The sequence below is a fragment of the Pygocentrus nattereri genome, chromosome 10 (genome assembly GCF_015220715.1).
Source record: "Pygocentrus nattereri isolate fPygNat1 chromosome 10, fPygNat1.pri, whole genome shotgun sequence".
Lineage (NCBI taxonomy): Eukaryota > Metazoa > Chordata > Actinopteri > Characiformes > Serrasalmidae > Pygocentrus > Pygocentrus nattereri.
This window is the reverse complement of record NC_051220.1, coordinates 26,539,391-26,553,189: the sequence shown is the minus strand read 5'-3', so window position 1 is coordinate 26,553,189 and position 13,799 is coordinate 26,539,391. Positions and strand designations below refer to the sequence as shown.

General features: G+C 40.5%; 1 protein-coding gene across 5 annotated transcripts in view; it reads right to left on the bottom strand.

Moving 5' to 3' along the window:
* The window catches only part of numb (NUMB endocytic adaptor protein), a 43,825-nt gene that overhangs the window by 15,135 nt on the left and 14,891 nt on the right, over nucleotides 1-13,799 (bottom strand). For all 5 annotated transcript variants that reach the window (XM_017699744.2, XM_017699745.2, XM_017699742.2 and 2 more), the window contains exon 2: nucleotides 5,026-5,165. In XM_017699744.2, the coding sequence (XP_017555233.1) occupies nucleotides 5,026-5,151 (126 nt within the window). In that variant the 5' untranslated portion in view covers nucleotides 5,152-5,165. The remainder of the gene's footprint in view (nucleotides 1-5,025; nucleotides 5,166-13,799) is intronic.

Below are 13,799 nucleotides of genomic sequence, written 5' to 3'. Positions count from 1 at the left end.
TTTTGCCTGCAGCTACTGGACCAGTGGCTGCTGTCATTCAGAGAGAGGAAGCCATCTTCTACCCACAATGCCCTCTCACAAGTCCCTACTGACTGTGCCTCACCACAAGGCCCTGAGGGAGATCGGAGATCAGGCAGGGAGGCATGTGGCTATTGTGTGTGGTGCCGAAAGGAAGTCCTATCCCTTCCCTTAATGAACATACAAAGTTCACCCTCCCCCAGGACCCCACCCAGTTCAGGCCTTCTTATAGCTATTCTCAGTTCATGACACACACATAGATGTGGTGAGCAATAAGGCAAAAATATCACAATATAATATACGTATCACAATATTTAGCCTTGTTTTGCTAAGTTGAAACTGACAGGATAGAACCAGAAAAGGACTTAAAAATACTATCAAAAGTATAAACACAGACGTTTTCATATAACACTTTACATACTGCACATCACCAAATCCATCAAAGCAGGCCTGATTACTCTCTCGTTGTAATGAAACACGCATTTGATCAGTGTTATTTAAGAGCATATCTATAATATACTCATAAAAGCGTATTGTGACAAAATATTTCACTGGAGTGGTAATTATATTGCATCGCCCAGCCCTACATAGAGGATGAAATGAATTAGTCTGAAGACATACATGCAAGAAAAGACTGACAGCTAGTCAAGTCTAAAAAAAATGACTCATTTTTATATCAATACTGCAATTTAAAGAATTTTCCAATTGCAAACATTTTTAATAGCCAACATTACCAACAACACGGTCCACGTAAGTTAAGTGGGGAAATTTAATCCTAATGACAGAGTTTGTAAACTGCTTGCAGGGGAGACCAATCAGAGGCAACAATCCAGAGTTGTGACATCACAACCAAAACTAACAGGCAGTCTGACACAGCATGTTCAGTGTTCAAGCCTTAACTCAGAAGGAGTAGATACTATGGTGTTCTTGGCCCCAAGAAGCAGGTCTGCACCTTAATTTACAGAAAAAATAGTCATGATGTAAATCTCATCAAGTCACAATACTGGCAAGAAAAACTGCACTGCAAAAATTGCATCGCAAATTGTTCAGCCCTACAACTGTCGGCTTGCAATGCCTTTCAAAGCAAAGTCATTAGTTCACTTTCCTTGTAGTCCTCTGCACAAAAGTCAGACACTCTTGTGGAAGAATGGCAAAATAGGTCTTTGAGTTTAGCCTCATTCCAAAACAGAAGCCACCCATCTGACACTGCTATTTATACCTGGCTCTGAACCAGTTATTGAGCATGAGCAGGAAAACCAGCTGCCTATAGCCATGTAAGCAGCCATTTTCCATTCAGTCTAAACAGGACAGAGTTATGTGTTACCACAGAGAAAAATGCAGATATCATCCTACTTTCCAGCCACTCTATCCAAAAAGACACACTTGCTTAACTTTTGCTGAGCATCAGCTTGAAGAAACAGAAGCCCTACTCAGCGTATTCTTGTTATAATAGCAAACCGAGAATAAGCTGAAGCACCACATGACTGCTGTCCCCTTTCTCACAGTTCCAAATACATTAAATGAGACGAGTATCAAATTTAATGTCTCACACACAGACACTCTCTCTCTCACACACACACACACACACACACACACACACACACACACACACACAGCTTTAGTCCCTTGTGGCAGAATAAACTGTAGTCCTGAGGGAGTGCTGCGCTAGTGTAATGAGCGTGGAATTGGGCTTTTCCTTTTCACTCTCCTCAAACTGCAAATGTTTATGGGGGGGGGGGGGGGAGTTTCACACCACACAGACTAGCTACAGACCCATTTCACAGACCCACTGCCTCTCCTTTGCCTTTTTTTCTCTCTCTCTGTCTCTCTCACCAAGAACCCCTCTGTTTAAAAGGCACCAAGCAGTAATCTCACTTCAAATATTTCAACCCACATAGCCCCTCGGAGAATGAGGGAGACACACGGAGAGAAACAGAGATGGAGAGACAAAAAGGGGAGGGGGAGAGGGATGAATGCACAAGGCTAGCAAGGTAGGTTGCATTAGCACAGTGAGAGAGAGTGAGGAGACAGAGGGAGGGGGGGAAAGGACAGACCTTGCTGTTCCAGAAACAGTAATTTGCTTCTCCTGTCTAATGAAGGCACAGAGCCTTACAAGCAACTTTGTAAAACAAGTAAATGAAATGAAATCTACCTATAAGGTTATAAGCAATCAAGAAGAGGTAGAGGACTGCATGCAAAAAGTGGGACATCTCAAATGTTAGTAGTATTGAGGTAATTTATGATCAGCAGCTGGGAGAAGTTGAAGAAGGCAAACTTGCTACTGACAGCACAGGAATCTGGGCCATGGCAGAGGTATACACAGTAATATCACCACCATTAACATAATACCTACATTCTACTTTGATATCAATATCACTACATAGCGTACCAGGTGTACAAAAACATTACTGTTAAAGACCTTCACGATTTACAAAATGCATCACAATATTTTGTATTTCTGAGGTTTGACAAGTTGCAAAAGATATACAGTAGTGCCATCAAAAGTATACAAGGACAACGGAAACCCTACTGTTAGCCCAAGTTAATTCTTCAAAATGAATGGTTCAGGAAAACTGCTAGATTTGGTTTCATCACATTAGGTGGCAGAGGCCCAACTTTCATCATTAGCCTTTACACTTAAAAATGATGGTTCATCAAGGGTTTTTTTACGTAAAGAAAAAAGGTTCTATACAGAACCAAGAAATCAAGGGTTCTTTGCATTGTGAAAGCATTCACACAGAATCTTTTTGATAGGACAGCACATTTTTTGTTAATTTGAAGAATTATGATGCACAGAACCCTTTAATCATGCAATGCGTTCTTTGCGTGTTCATGAACGAATCATCATTTTTAAGTATGCAATGAAATCTTTAAGCTAAAATACATTCTGGTTTAACAGAACTTTTGTCAAGAGATGTTAAGTTTTACTGAATGGAATTCATTCTCCACACACGCAATGCATGTTTACATACATAGTTAGACTTTATGCCCCCTTGCTAACTTTTCTTATATCCTTGGACAATAACAGGACGCTTGTTGTCAGTTGGACGATGTTGATGAGTGCATAATTGTCCCCTACTTTGAGCTCCACTTGGCGATTGGTTTAGAAATTTCCCACTCAGTTTGTTCTCACACTAGTAGGTCTACATCCCCACCCACATGTAGCCCTAAATCTATAAAAGATCTATAAAACATTTGTCCCCAAAATGTTCTCACTACAAGACTATACTTCTAACTGAGCATAGCCAATTATATTATCAAACTTGTGATTGCCTGACAGAGAAACCAGAGAGCTATGCCACTTTAAAGCTTTTGTATATGAAACATGCAATTAGTTAGCATTGTGAAAGAACTGATAATATCCATAACATATCTCCATCATCACCCACTCTTACAGCATAGGTATTCAACTTCTATCCTGAATGGTCAGTGATACAGAATTTTCCTACTCAAACACATTCACTAAATCCAAACAGATAAGCTGAATGAGGTGTGTTTGAGAAGGAAAGTCACCAAACTGTGCTGCCTTACAGTGTACATAACTAGCTTAACACTACTTGTGTTTAGTGAACACTTGATTTTTATGATTAATATGAAAATACAAGAAGTTATAAACAAAAACAAAAATACATAAATGAATTAATAAAACATGCTGGTAAATCAAGAATCCTCATTAGATCATGAGGTCACTAGATCCCCCTAGTGCCTAATACTTTTCAGGGGCTTCTTCAGCCACAGAGCTAAATTTTAATTTACCTTGGGCAACAGTAAACAGAAAAGATAGCACAGACCACAAAGAACTTTTGCTCTTTCTTGGTTGAGGTCTGTGATTTCCTCTTCTTAATGGCAAGCTAAACAATAAACAGTAGAGTGAAGCTTTAAAACCTGTTTGACCTGGGCTGATTTCTCATCTTATTTCTTGTCTCCCCCCTGCTCAAAAACATCACGACTCCCAGCATTACTCCTACCACCATCACCTGCTCTTGACATCCTCTGACCCCTCCCTGGTCAGCAGAAGTGACCACATACACATATACACATACGAGCAGGAGAAGCAGACCATCTCTACTCCGTGTTGCCAAAAGCCTGGACCGTGTTGCCCCAACAGGCTGTGAGCTATGCTGTGTGTGGACAGACAGCAGTGGGCCTTGATGGGAACGGCTGACAGGGAGGTGGAAAGACCAACAGACAGGCTGGTGAGGTGAAGGCATGAGCTGTTCAGACAGAAAAACTGGCACTGGAGGAGAGCCACTCTGACAGAGTGCTCTCTCGGAGGGCTGCCTGTGTGGCCACAACAGGGGTACAAGCAACATCTGAGTATAGTAGCACTAGGTCTGCCCCAGGGCCTTTCTACAGGCTTCTAATATTCACCGGTGATTCCAAAAGAAGATTTGACTATTTGCTGCCAAAAACAATAGATTAATATTGTTAGTAAAGAAACATTAATAAGATAAAGCATGCATGTAAAACGATCTGTAGCTGCTCAGATCATTACTAACATATTGGGGATTACTACTCAAATTTATCATGCTTCAAATGGTATATCAATTTACTGCCATCAAACTTTTTTTCCTCATCATCTGAAAATGCACAATGCTCCCATACTGCTACATCATTTGAGACATTTGTCCATTGTAATTGCTTGTGTGCCAAGACATTATTTATGTGCAACACTAATTTATTACACATTAACCTACCAGGTATTTATTGGCTTATTTATTTCCAAACCATTTAGCCCCCCGAGTTCTTAGCACGCACTGAAATTTCAGTGGCAAATAAAAGTAAATGTGAACAATAAAACAGCCCAAGTACACTAAAGCTAGACATTTCTGAGCTCCAGAATGCTGACCGGGCTGTAACATAATGTGATGTCATTCTGTGCCATCAGTGGGAATCAGGATCACTATGTTTTACAGTGCATCAGGAGGTGGTTGGGAGACAGAGAAAAAGGCACAGAGACAGACAGTGACAGAGTGTATGTGGAGTGTATGCCGCTGACAAAATCACCTTGACTGGGAAGCTGCACTTGCCGCTGCGCACTGCCTCCTCATCCGTCTGCCACTGGTGCGGTCTGCTGGACTCGGGCACGTACATTTCTTTCTTGCGGCGGAAGCTCTGCCGTAGCTTATTCATGGCTTAGCCTCCTCCTACACAGGAAGAGAGAGGAGAGGAAATGAGGGAGGGAGACAGGGACGCACTGCTGGGAGCTTTTCACTTTATCGACTGTATGTGATAGTGATGTGGCCCATAGATCATGCGGTCTTAAAAATTCTGATTCAAAATTATTGAATGAATTAAATGAACACAAGACACAAGCAGTGGCCCTTAAAATTATTTTCTTCCCTGCATGTGATGGTGACATGGTCACACCTACAGTTCCTATGTAGAATTCAGCTTAGAATTAGCATTTCATTATGGAACAGATCTGAGGCCTCAGCTTTGCCTTTTGACACAGCAAACCAACTGGGCTGCAGTCCAATTCAAACTACACTACAGAATATTAACTCTACACACCTTTAAGTGCCACAACACATTTTATCATAGCATATCTTCCCAACGTCTACCCAGATGCAGCTTGAACAGCAACACATACACACTAAGAAGGAGTGACTGGTATATATGGCAGGAAGTGAGATTAACAGAGCTGTCACCTCCAGAGACAAGTAGTGTAGAGACAGTGACATAGCCACTATAAAGCAGGCACTCTGCCCCTCTGATAGCGAGCAGCACTGATTAAACTCCAACACAGCAGGCCCTGCTTCTCTGAATGCTAACAAGCATGGAACCAATGCATAGCGGAAGACCTCTTAGAATGTGGTGAGAGCGAGGAAGAGAGAGAGTGAGAGAGGAGAAAACCATGCTTTAGTAAATAACACCTTCAACAGATTCTAAATTCTTTTTTGTTAAAAACATTAAAATTGCTAAAGCATACAGTATTTTGTATTTATTTGATGCAACACCAGATAATTTGATTAATTCACATTAGGGTTAGAAGACATTCTATGCATGGACTATTACAACAGATTTACCTGTTTAGCAAGCAGTTAAACTGTAATGAAAAAAATTATTCAAGTGAAATTCAGCCTATTGCATCACCCCACAGTCTCTTTTTCTGTTAGGAAAATCAATTGTTTAGATCATCTGAAGCATTAATAAAATGATCAGCAGATTAATCAACTACTGGACTGTCTACCTACACTATAACATTTACTTCCACAACTCAGAACATTTAGACATTAGGATGTCCAGTACTGTGTAAAAGTCTAACTGGTTTCAAAACATTTATCTAAATAACAACTGGGTTTTTGCTTGTAAAGCACCATAGATAAAATCAATACTTTTCTTATACTGTTTGTAGTAATTCTAGTGCTGTTCTGAACCAAAAAAAAAAAAAGTTCATAGACTATACAAATGGCTAAATTTAATTTCCTCAAGAGGCTGAAATTTTGCAGTACTGCGTGTCTCCATGCTCACTTGTAACTTACTAATTTATGTAAAATTCAGCCAGTCAGTCGGGTGTAATTTTTCAATCAAGGCCAAAAACACAGGACTTAAACAGCAGTTCTCAGATATAAGCTGCTCCCCAACTATATACTCTGCTAGTCCAAGTGTAATAGCTTAAAACATAAAAGTTATTCTAATCCTGTACTGTGATATAGGAGAGTTTTGATACAATCATAATCCAATTCACAAACCTACCTCAAAGGACACCTTGATCAGGCTGCGATACGGTCACTCATTCTGCCATCACAGCATATAAGCCGCTGTTAATACTCAACATGAGTGATAAGTTGTATTGCTTAACTGTGCACTTTCAGCAGTTGGTATATTACCCTAAAGCTGAAGGCCATCAAGGTTAACCTAAAATAAAAAATAAACACTCTACAGTTGATTGGAATGTGGGTTCACCTTGATCATTATTTAATCTGGTTGGAGTAATTTTGCTATTTTGTTTTAGTGTGCTTGATATTCATTTTCTACCTCAGATGAACTTTACTCTGGAAATCTGTATACAAGTATGTTACCTCAGCAAATCAACAAGTTACTTAACTTCTAGCATACATACATAGATTTATTATTCATTGAAGAAATTGAGGTGGGAAAATGCTGGATCAGCTGCTTTTCACAATGCTTGCATTTTTACGAGTGTTGAGTAACATTGCTGGGTGGAGGCTACCTGTGTGAAATGGGCCAATGAGTATATATCTGCAGGGGAGAGAGCAAAGAGCTCATTTGAATGAGCCACAAGGAAGGACCAACTCAAATGCACATGCACACACACACGCCTGTGGTCAAGCAAAGCCAGAGACAAACACTTTTGTCTGAAAAGTGAAAACTACAAAACACTGCATCGTAAAAACCTTTGACCAGAACACCTTGTGTGTGTGAGCTGTGATCCCAGTGGAGGTACGAGAGAAGAATCCCATCAGGGGCTGCTTCCTTATCTCCCTGTCACACACCCGGCCTCTCAGGCACTTCGCACTGAGCTCACACTACTGGCCCAGTCTCCAGAGAATTACTACTGAAATCATGTTCACTTCCACACACCTACAGACACACACAGCACTCACAGCCTCATGCATAAATAGGTCAACCAAACACATTCAAACATATGTTAATATACATGTACCGTGTATTATTAATATTTTCCTCTCAAAAATAAACCAGCCATGTACAGCTTAATTACTGGTTATGAATATGTTGATTAAATACAATAACCAAAAGAGGGTGCAGGCAGGATTGAGTGGGTGGAGACGGGTGTCAGGGCTGATGTGTGACAGAAGGACAGCAGCAAGAGTGAAAGGGAAGGTTTACAAGACAGTAGTGCGTCCTGCTATGATGTATGGTTTGGAGACTGTGGCTCTGTCTAAAAGACAGGAGGCTGAGCTGGAGGTGGCGGAGATGAAGATACTGAGATTTTCGTTGGGTGTGACAAGGATGGACAAGATTAGAAACGAGCAGATCAGAATGACAGTGAAGGTGGAGCAGTTTGGAGATAAAGCCAGAGAGGCCAGGTTGAGGTGGTTTGGACATGTGGAAAAATGCACAGAAGCATCAACAACTACATATAATACAAATTATTAGATGTGTTCTCCCTTTGGCTTAATCACATCTTCAATTTTTATCCAGACACTTGTGCTTTCAAAAAAGTCTGCATTGATATTTCTTCCACACCTCCAAAGTTTAGAAGTTTGTTGCATTTTCTGCTTCTCAAGTAACCCCAAGTAATCTCAAATACTTTTAGTGATGTTGAGGTCTGGACTCTGAGGTGGACAGTCTTGTTTTGAGAACACCAGCAGCTTCTTTGTTAGGACCCCCCCCCCCCCCCGTTTTCTCAGCAATGGCTTCTTGTCAGCTACACATCTTTGAAATGATACACAGATATACATTTACACACCTTCAGATTTTTTATTCTAATATCAAGACTTGATTAAACTTTTGATCATTTATGTGTTAAAAGTATACTGATTCTTGATTGCAGACTAGTTTGGCATGACTGGTTTTGGCCATGCCACCTTTCTAACAAAATCACAAGCCAAAAATAATTTAAATCTTAAAATTTATAAGCATCTTTAAAAAGAAAGGGGGGGGGGGGGGGGGGGGGGGGGGGTCAATTGAGGGTTTATTTGTGTATATAGTATTAGTCTGTCTCCTCTCTCCGGCATCTAGATTAGTAGTTTTGGTCACTGTCTGAAGCTTCTAAAAAAGATGGAAAATAAAAGCTTATAAGAAGAGACGGAGCAGCTTATAAGTGATATAGTTTTACATTTCAATTTGTTTACTTTTCCAATTTTTTTTTCCAATATGTTATAGATATTATTACATCTTTGTACACACTTAATATAAAATAAAGTCGCCATATTTAACATTTTCCAATGAAGTATCCTGGAACCATTGAAAGGTTACACATGAAGGCATTGTTCAATTAAGTCCATTTTTACTTCCTGCCATGTAAAACTATGACTCAATTTTGTCATCAAAACAAATCAGTAGATTGCTCAAACACTTATATAATTAATTTTGACAGCCCTAAACTGAAAGTTTCCATAGAAACTTTAAAATTGCTAACACTAATGGGAACAGGAGACATACAACTGAAATATAATAGCAACAATAAATAACACTACTCAGTAAATGGGCTTCTGAGGAAAAGAAACATGCTGGTGAAAAAAGTGGTGTAATCCGTTCAGTATCTGATCTGTACATCTCTCTCAACTCCTTCAGGACAAGCAAACAACCAGTAATGTCAAGCCATATTCTCTCCTGCTCCCTCTCAGTTTTATTTAGGTCATATTATATCTGTGCTGAGTGCAGGCTCCAGGCGAGCTCCTGTCACTGTGCTTTCACAGCAAAGCTGAAGAGAGAAGAAGGAGGAGAAAAAGATGAAAACTCTCCTTCCTCTTCTCTCTGCCAGATTTCTGTCACCTCTAGTTCACCTCTAGTTCACTTCACATTTATCCCTTTTCTCCTATTAGTCTCCCTGTCTCTCCCTGTCTCTCCCTGTCTCTCCCTGTCTCTCCCTGTCTCTCCCTGTCTCTCCCTGTCTCTCCAACAGGCCCTTTTAAGAGCTTTTTCTTTAATGTTTTGGCCTCTGTTCCTGCCTTCTGCCCTGCACCCTGGACTCATCGGACCCTCTGTATGCATCGGTCTGTCCTTCTCTCTTCTCAACTCTGAAGGTTCAGACGTGTGAGAGGGAGAGCCGGGAGATGTGTGTAGGGGCAGAGAGCAAGAGCCGGTGGTGGGAAAGAGGGGAAGAAAGGGGAAAAAAAGAAAAATTGGAAACAAAGGCAGACAGAGAGAAAGAAAAAGAGAGAGAAAGAGAGAGGCTGGGAAAAGGACACACAAGGCAGGCTGAGTCATGTGAGTGGGCTTTGCATGAGTGGAATTGTCTGAGAGGGGTCCTGCTTCAGGATTGACTGGGACGGGGCAGCAGGGTATGGGGTCAAGCAGGATTCAGCCCAGCAGGGGCCCTCAAAACCCAGCCCTCTCACCTCACAGTCACTCTTTCACTCTCTCTCACTCTCTCAACTTTAATGAGACCATTAGCAAAAGCCCATTAGGACTTGAGCAGTTGCCAGATAGAGGCTGCTTACTAACTCCCCACAGGTCACTCGCATACTTCTCTCTCAGATTCACTCATTCATTCACCGATCTGTCCATTCATCCATTCACTCATCAATGAGTGACGAAGATTTAGGACTACAAGATACAGGAATGACAGAATGTATAATAGAATGAATAAAAGCAGTCTGTACCAACTTACATTTTGTATAAATATTAAGTATCACAAGCTCATATCACACACCCTTTCAGTACATCTAAGACACTGAGGGGGAAAAAAATTAAGACCACTAACAGACAATGGAGGACAACCAATATGTCTTTTTAAGGGTTGATACTGATTATTAGTAATCAAAGACTCAGAATACCGTTAGTTGGATCCAATATTTGTGCACCATAAACATGACACTTGCCATGTGAAAATTCACAAGAATGCAACTTACAACTTGCACTAAATAAACAAACTATGTAATATTAGAACATCATAAAAATAAAGTGCTTTGATGTTTAGACTACCACAGAGACTTTCAGTGTGTGGGTGAAAGTGAGAAAGCATAAAAGATAGTTTTTACAAATTATTTAATGTTGTATGGAGGACTGTGGCACCTACTGAAGCTCCACTATAGGCACACATTTTCCTAATAGATTCAAACTACTAAAAGAAGCAGTAGGCCTTGAGTTAGCACACCATTTGCGCTTCCATGCACAGAAACCGCTTTCCCACTTATTTTTGTTTTTTCACCGCTTTGCTAGCACATTTTGTCCATTCTACTTTCATCATGAAAATGTCCTGTGATACATTGTGAGGTTATATTCTTACCATATCACCCCTTATGAAACACACTGGCTTCAAAAAAAAGCAAGGTGAATAAAGAAGGGCAAGTGAGAGAATGAGAGGGACAGACAGTGAGCAGTGCTGGCCTGCAGATATGAGAGTATTTGAATAATCTCTCCAGGAATGGAAAACTGATTAATCCCTGCAGAAGGATCCTGGGGAAGAGCACAAAAAGCCTTTGAGAAAAAAGGAGGGGACTGAAGGGAGGAGACTACAAGAACCTATAGGTTGCCCCCCCCTCCCCATCCCCATCCCCAAAACACAAGAATACAGGCCTCCCTTATCCTTAGGCTCCCTCTACCACACACACACAAACAATGATGTCTCCTTTCCATGTCTCACAGTGCCATGAATGAAAAAGCTAAAAAATGCTGTTAGCATAGTAATCCAATTTTTGAGCATCAGCACTAGCTTACATAAAAAGGGAAAAACTTGAATGTTGGCCACCTTACATAAAGCAGGACTCTACGCAGAGAGGCTGAATGGACCAGCTCCAATCAGGCAGCACTGCTCAAAAACAGGCTTGGGTCAGCAGAAGCCAGTGCCAGTGAACAACAGAGCTATAGCCAATCACAGCCTTTATTCAGCTGGCCTCATTTCCTCATCCTGCAAAAACGGGAAGTCCAATTAGCATGGACAACATGGCTAACCAAGGGGTGACAGTCTGTACTGCCACACCGACAAAGTTGAAACAACAACAACAACAACAACAACAACAACAACAACGACAACAACAACAACAACGACAACAACGACAACAACGACAACAACGACAACAACGACATAGATGACAACACCGACACCAACAGCAAACAACCTTATCCTAATATAAGAGGAGGGCGCTGAAATGATGCTCCATCCTATGAGATAGGATTACAAATGTGACAATATGGAACTGGGGGCCAAGAACAGGAAAAAAACCTGCCCACAGTATAGTGCTATAGGCTAAGCTAAAATCTTCATTCCTCTCAAACACTTCATTCTTGAATTTCTTAATGCACACTATTGAACAGCTGCTTCTTTAACAATCATTTGCAAATACCAAAGATTATTACACCCCATAAGACTACTAAATGTCCTCCAATAGAAGCAAACCCTAGCAAGTACACTATCAGAGCAGAGATGCAGGGAGAAAGAGCAAGAGAGAAAGAGATCCCAACTGTGGAGAAAATAACAGAGTATCTTGAGCATGTGGCCAAGAGCTCCAGACTGGCCAGCCAGGAAAACTGGCAAGAATTATGATTCATGCCTAGAACTGATGTTCAATAATAATTATACTCAGTGGAGCCACATAGTGGAGTAACAAGTGGCTCATATTTATTGCCAGCTGACTTCAACTGATCTTATAAATGGTGATGTGTTTATAATTATGAGTGTAAAATCAGGCAGAGATGCTAAGTAGAGAATATTGCGTGTTTGTAAATACAGTCATATAAAAAGACATAAACCTGCACTCCAATCACAAGGCTAGTTCTTAAAAATAATCATGACTCTTTGGATCATAGAAAATGCTCTAACTGAGCACAGTATCTGGCAGAAATATTACATAACCTGCCATTGTCAGTATCACTCTTGCAACGTAAAAGCTGTCTATACATGTCATTTAGATACAAGCTCTTAGTCTCTCAAGGCAAAACCGTTAATCCAAGAGGGAAAGCCCAGGAAGAGAAAAAGGAGTGTAAAAGAGCACAAGAGAGGGGAGATATCAAAGGAGCTTCTCCCTGCTGTTCTAACTGAGAGGACGCTCAATAGGGGCCGTCAACCTCAGAAAGCCTCGGCTTAATTGCAGTTAATTGCAGCTAATGACCAAGAACTAAACTCAGGCCATATGAAGATGATCTAAACCTAAAGCTGCAAAAGGCTCATTGTCTTCATAATAGTTGGCTGTATATCTGCTAGAGAGCATTACCTCATTATGGGAACATCTCAAACCATCTCATCTAAAACACAGGAGGTATCCCTGTCAGCTAAACAAACAGTCACTCCATGTCAAATCATTTCTTATAGCCAGAGGTTTGGAGGTAACAAATATGGAGATAACATCATGTTATAACTGTTTGAAAAGAAGAACTAGTAAAAATACATAGTTTTTGTGGTGCGCGTTGTGCGAACTGAATGTGATTAGGCTATGACCTATGTTAAATGTAATAATACTATTTGTATCTCATGTCACCACTCCAAAGCAACGTTGGAACCAAGAAATAATCTTAGGTTAATAGCCACAAAGTTGTATGCACACTTCCAAAGAGGAAAGCACATCTTTGGCCCAACAAACAAGCTCTTTAAAATCTCCCACTTCTGTGCAAGACATAAAAAAGGACATTTTTAAAGCCGTCACTTTCTAACTGACCTACTTTGGAAAGAAATTGAGCAGGGTATCTGGGATACAGATATGAAAAGAAGACTTCAATGATATGACTATATTTTTAATACTTACATTTGTCTGTATTCCCAATAGTTAAGGGGAATGGGATGAAATTGGAAGGCTTCTCCAAATTTTGTGCATCAAGCAGTGCGAGTATTATTTCAAGCATTCATTAGTTATAGATGCTTTAATCAACCGCACCCTGCTTATGAATGATTGATCTGTGTGTGGCTGTTGTATTGTTCAGAACTGTCAGCAAGCTTGACTTTGCATCTTCTCATGTGGTGGCTGCAGTATCTTTGAGGTGAGGCATGGCGTGGCGTGGCGTGGCGTGGCGTGGCGTGGCGTGTCATACCATACCAGATCAAGAATCACATTTAAAAAATTAATAATAATAATAATAATAATAATAATAATAATGCTTCAATCTTCAGTTATAAGGAGCTCTCTCTTTTCACCTTCTTTCTTTCCCCATTACAGCCTATAGAGAGAATATCAACTCATGGGCTATGTGGCCAC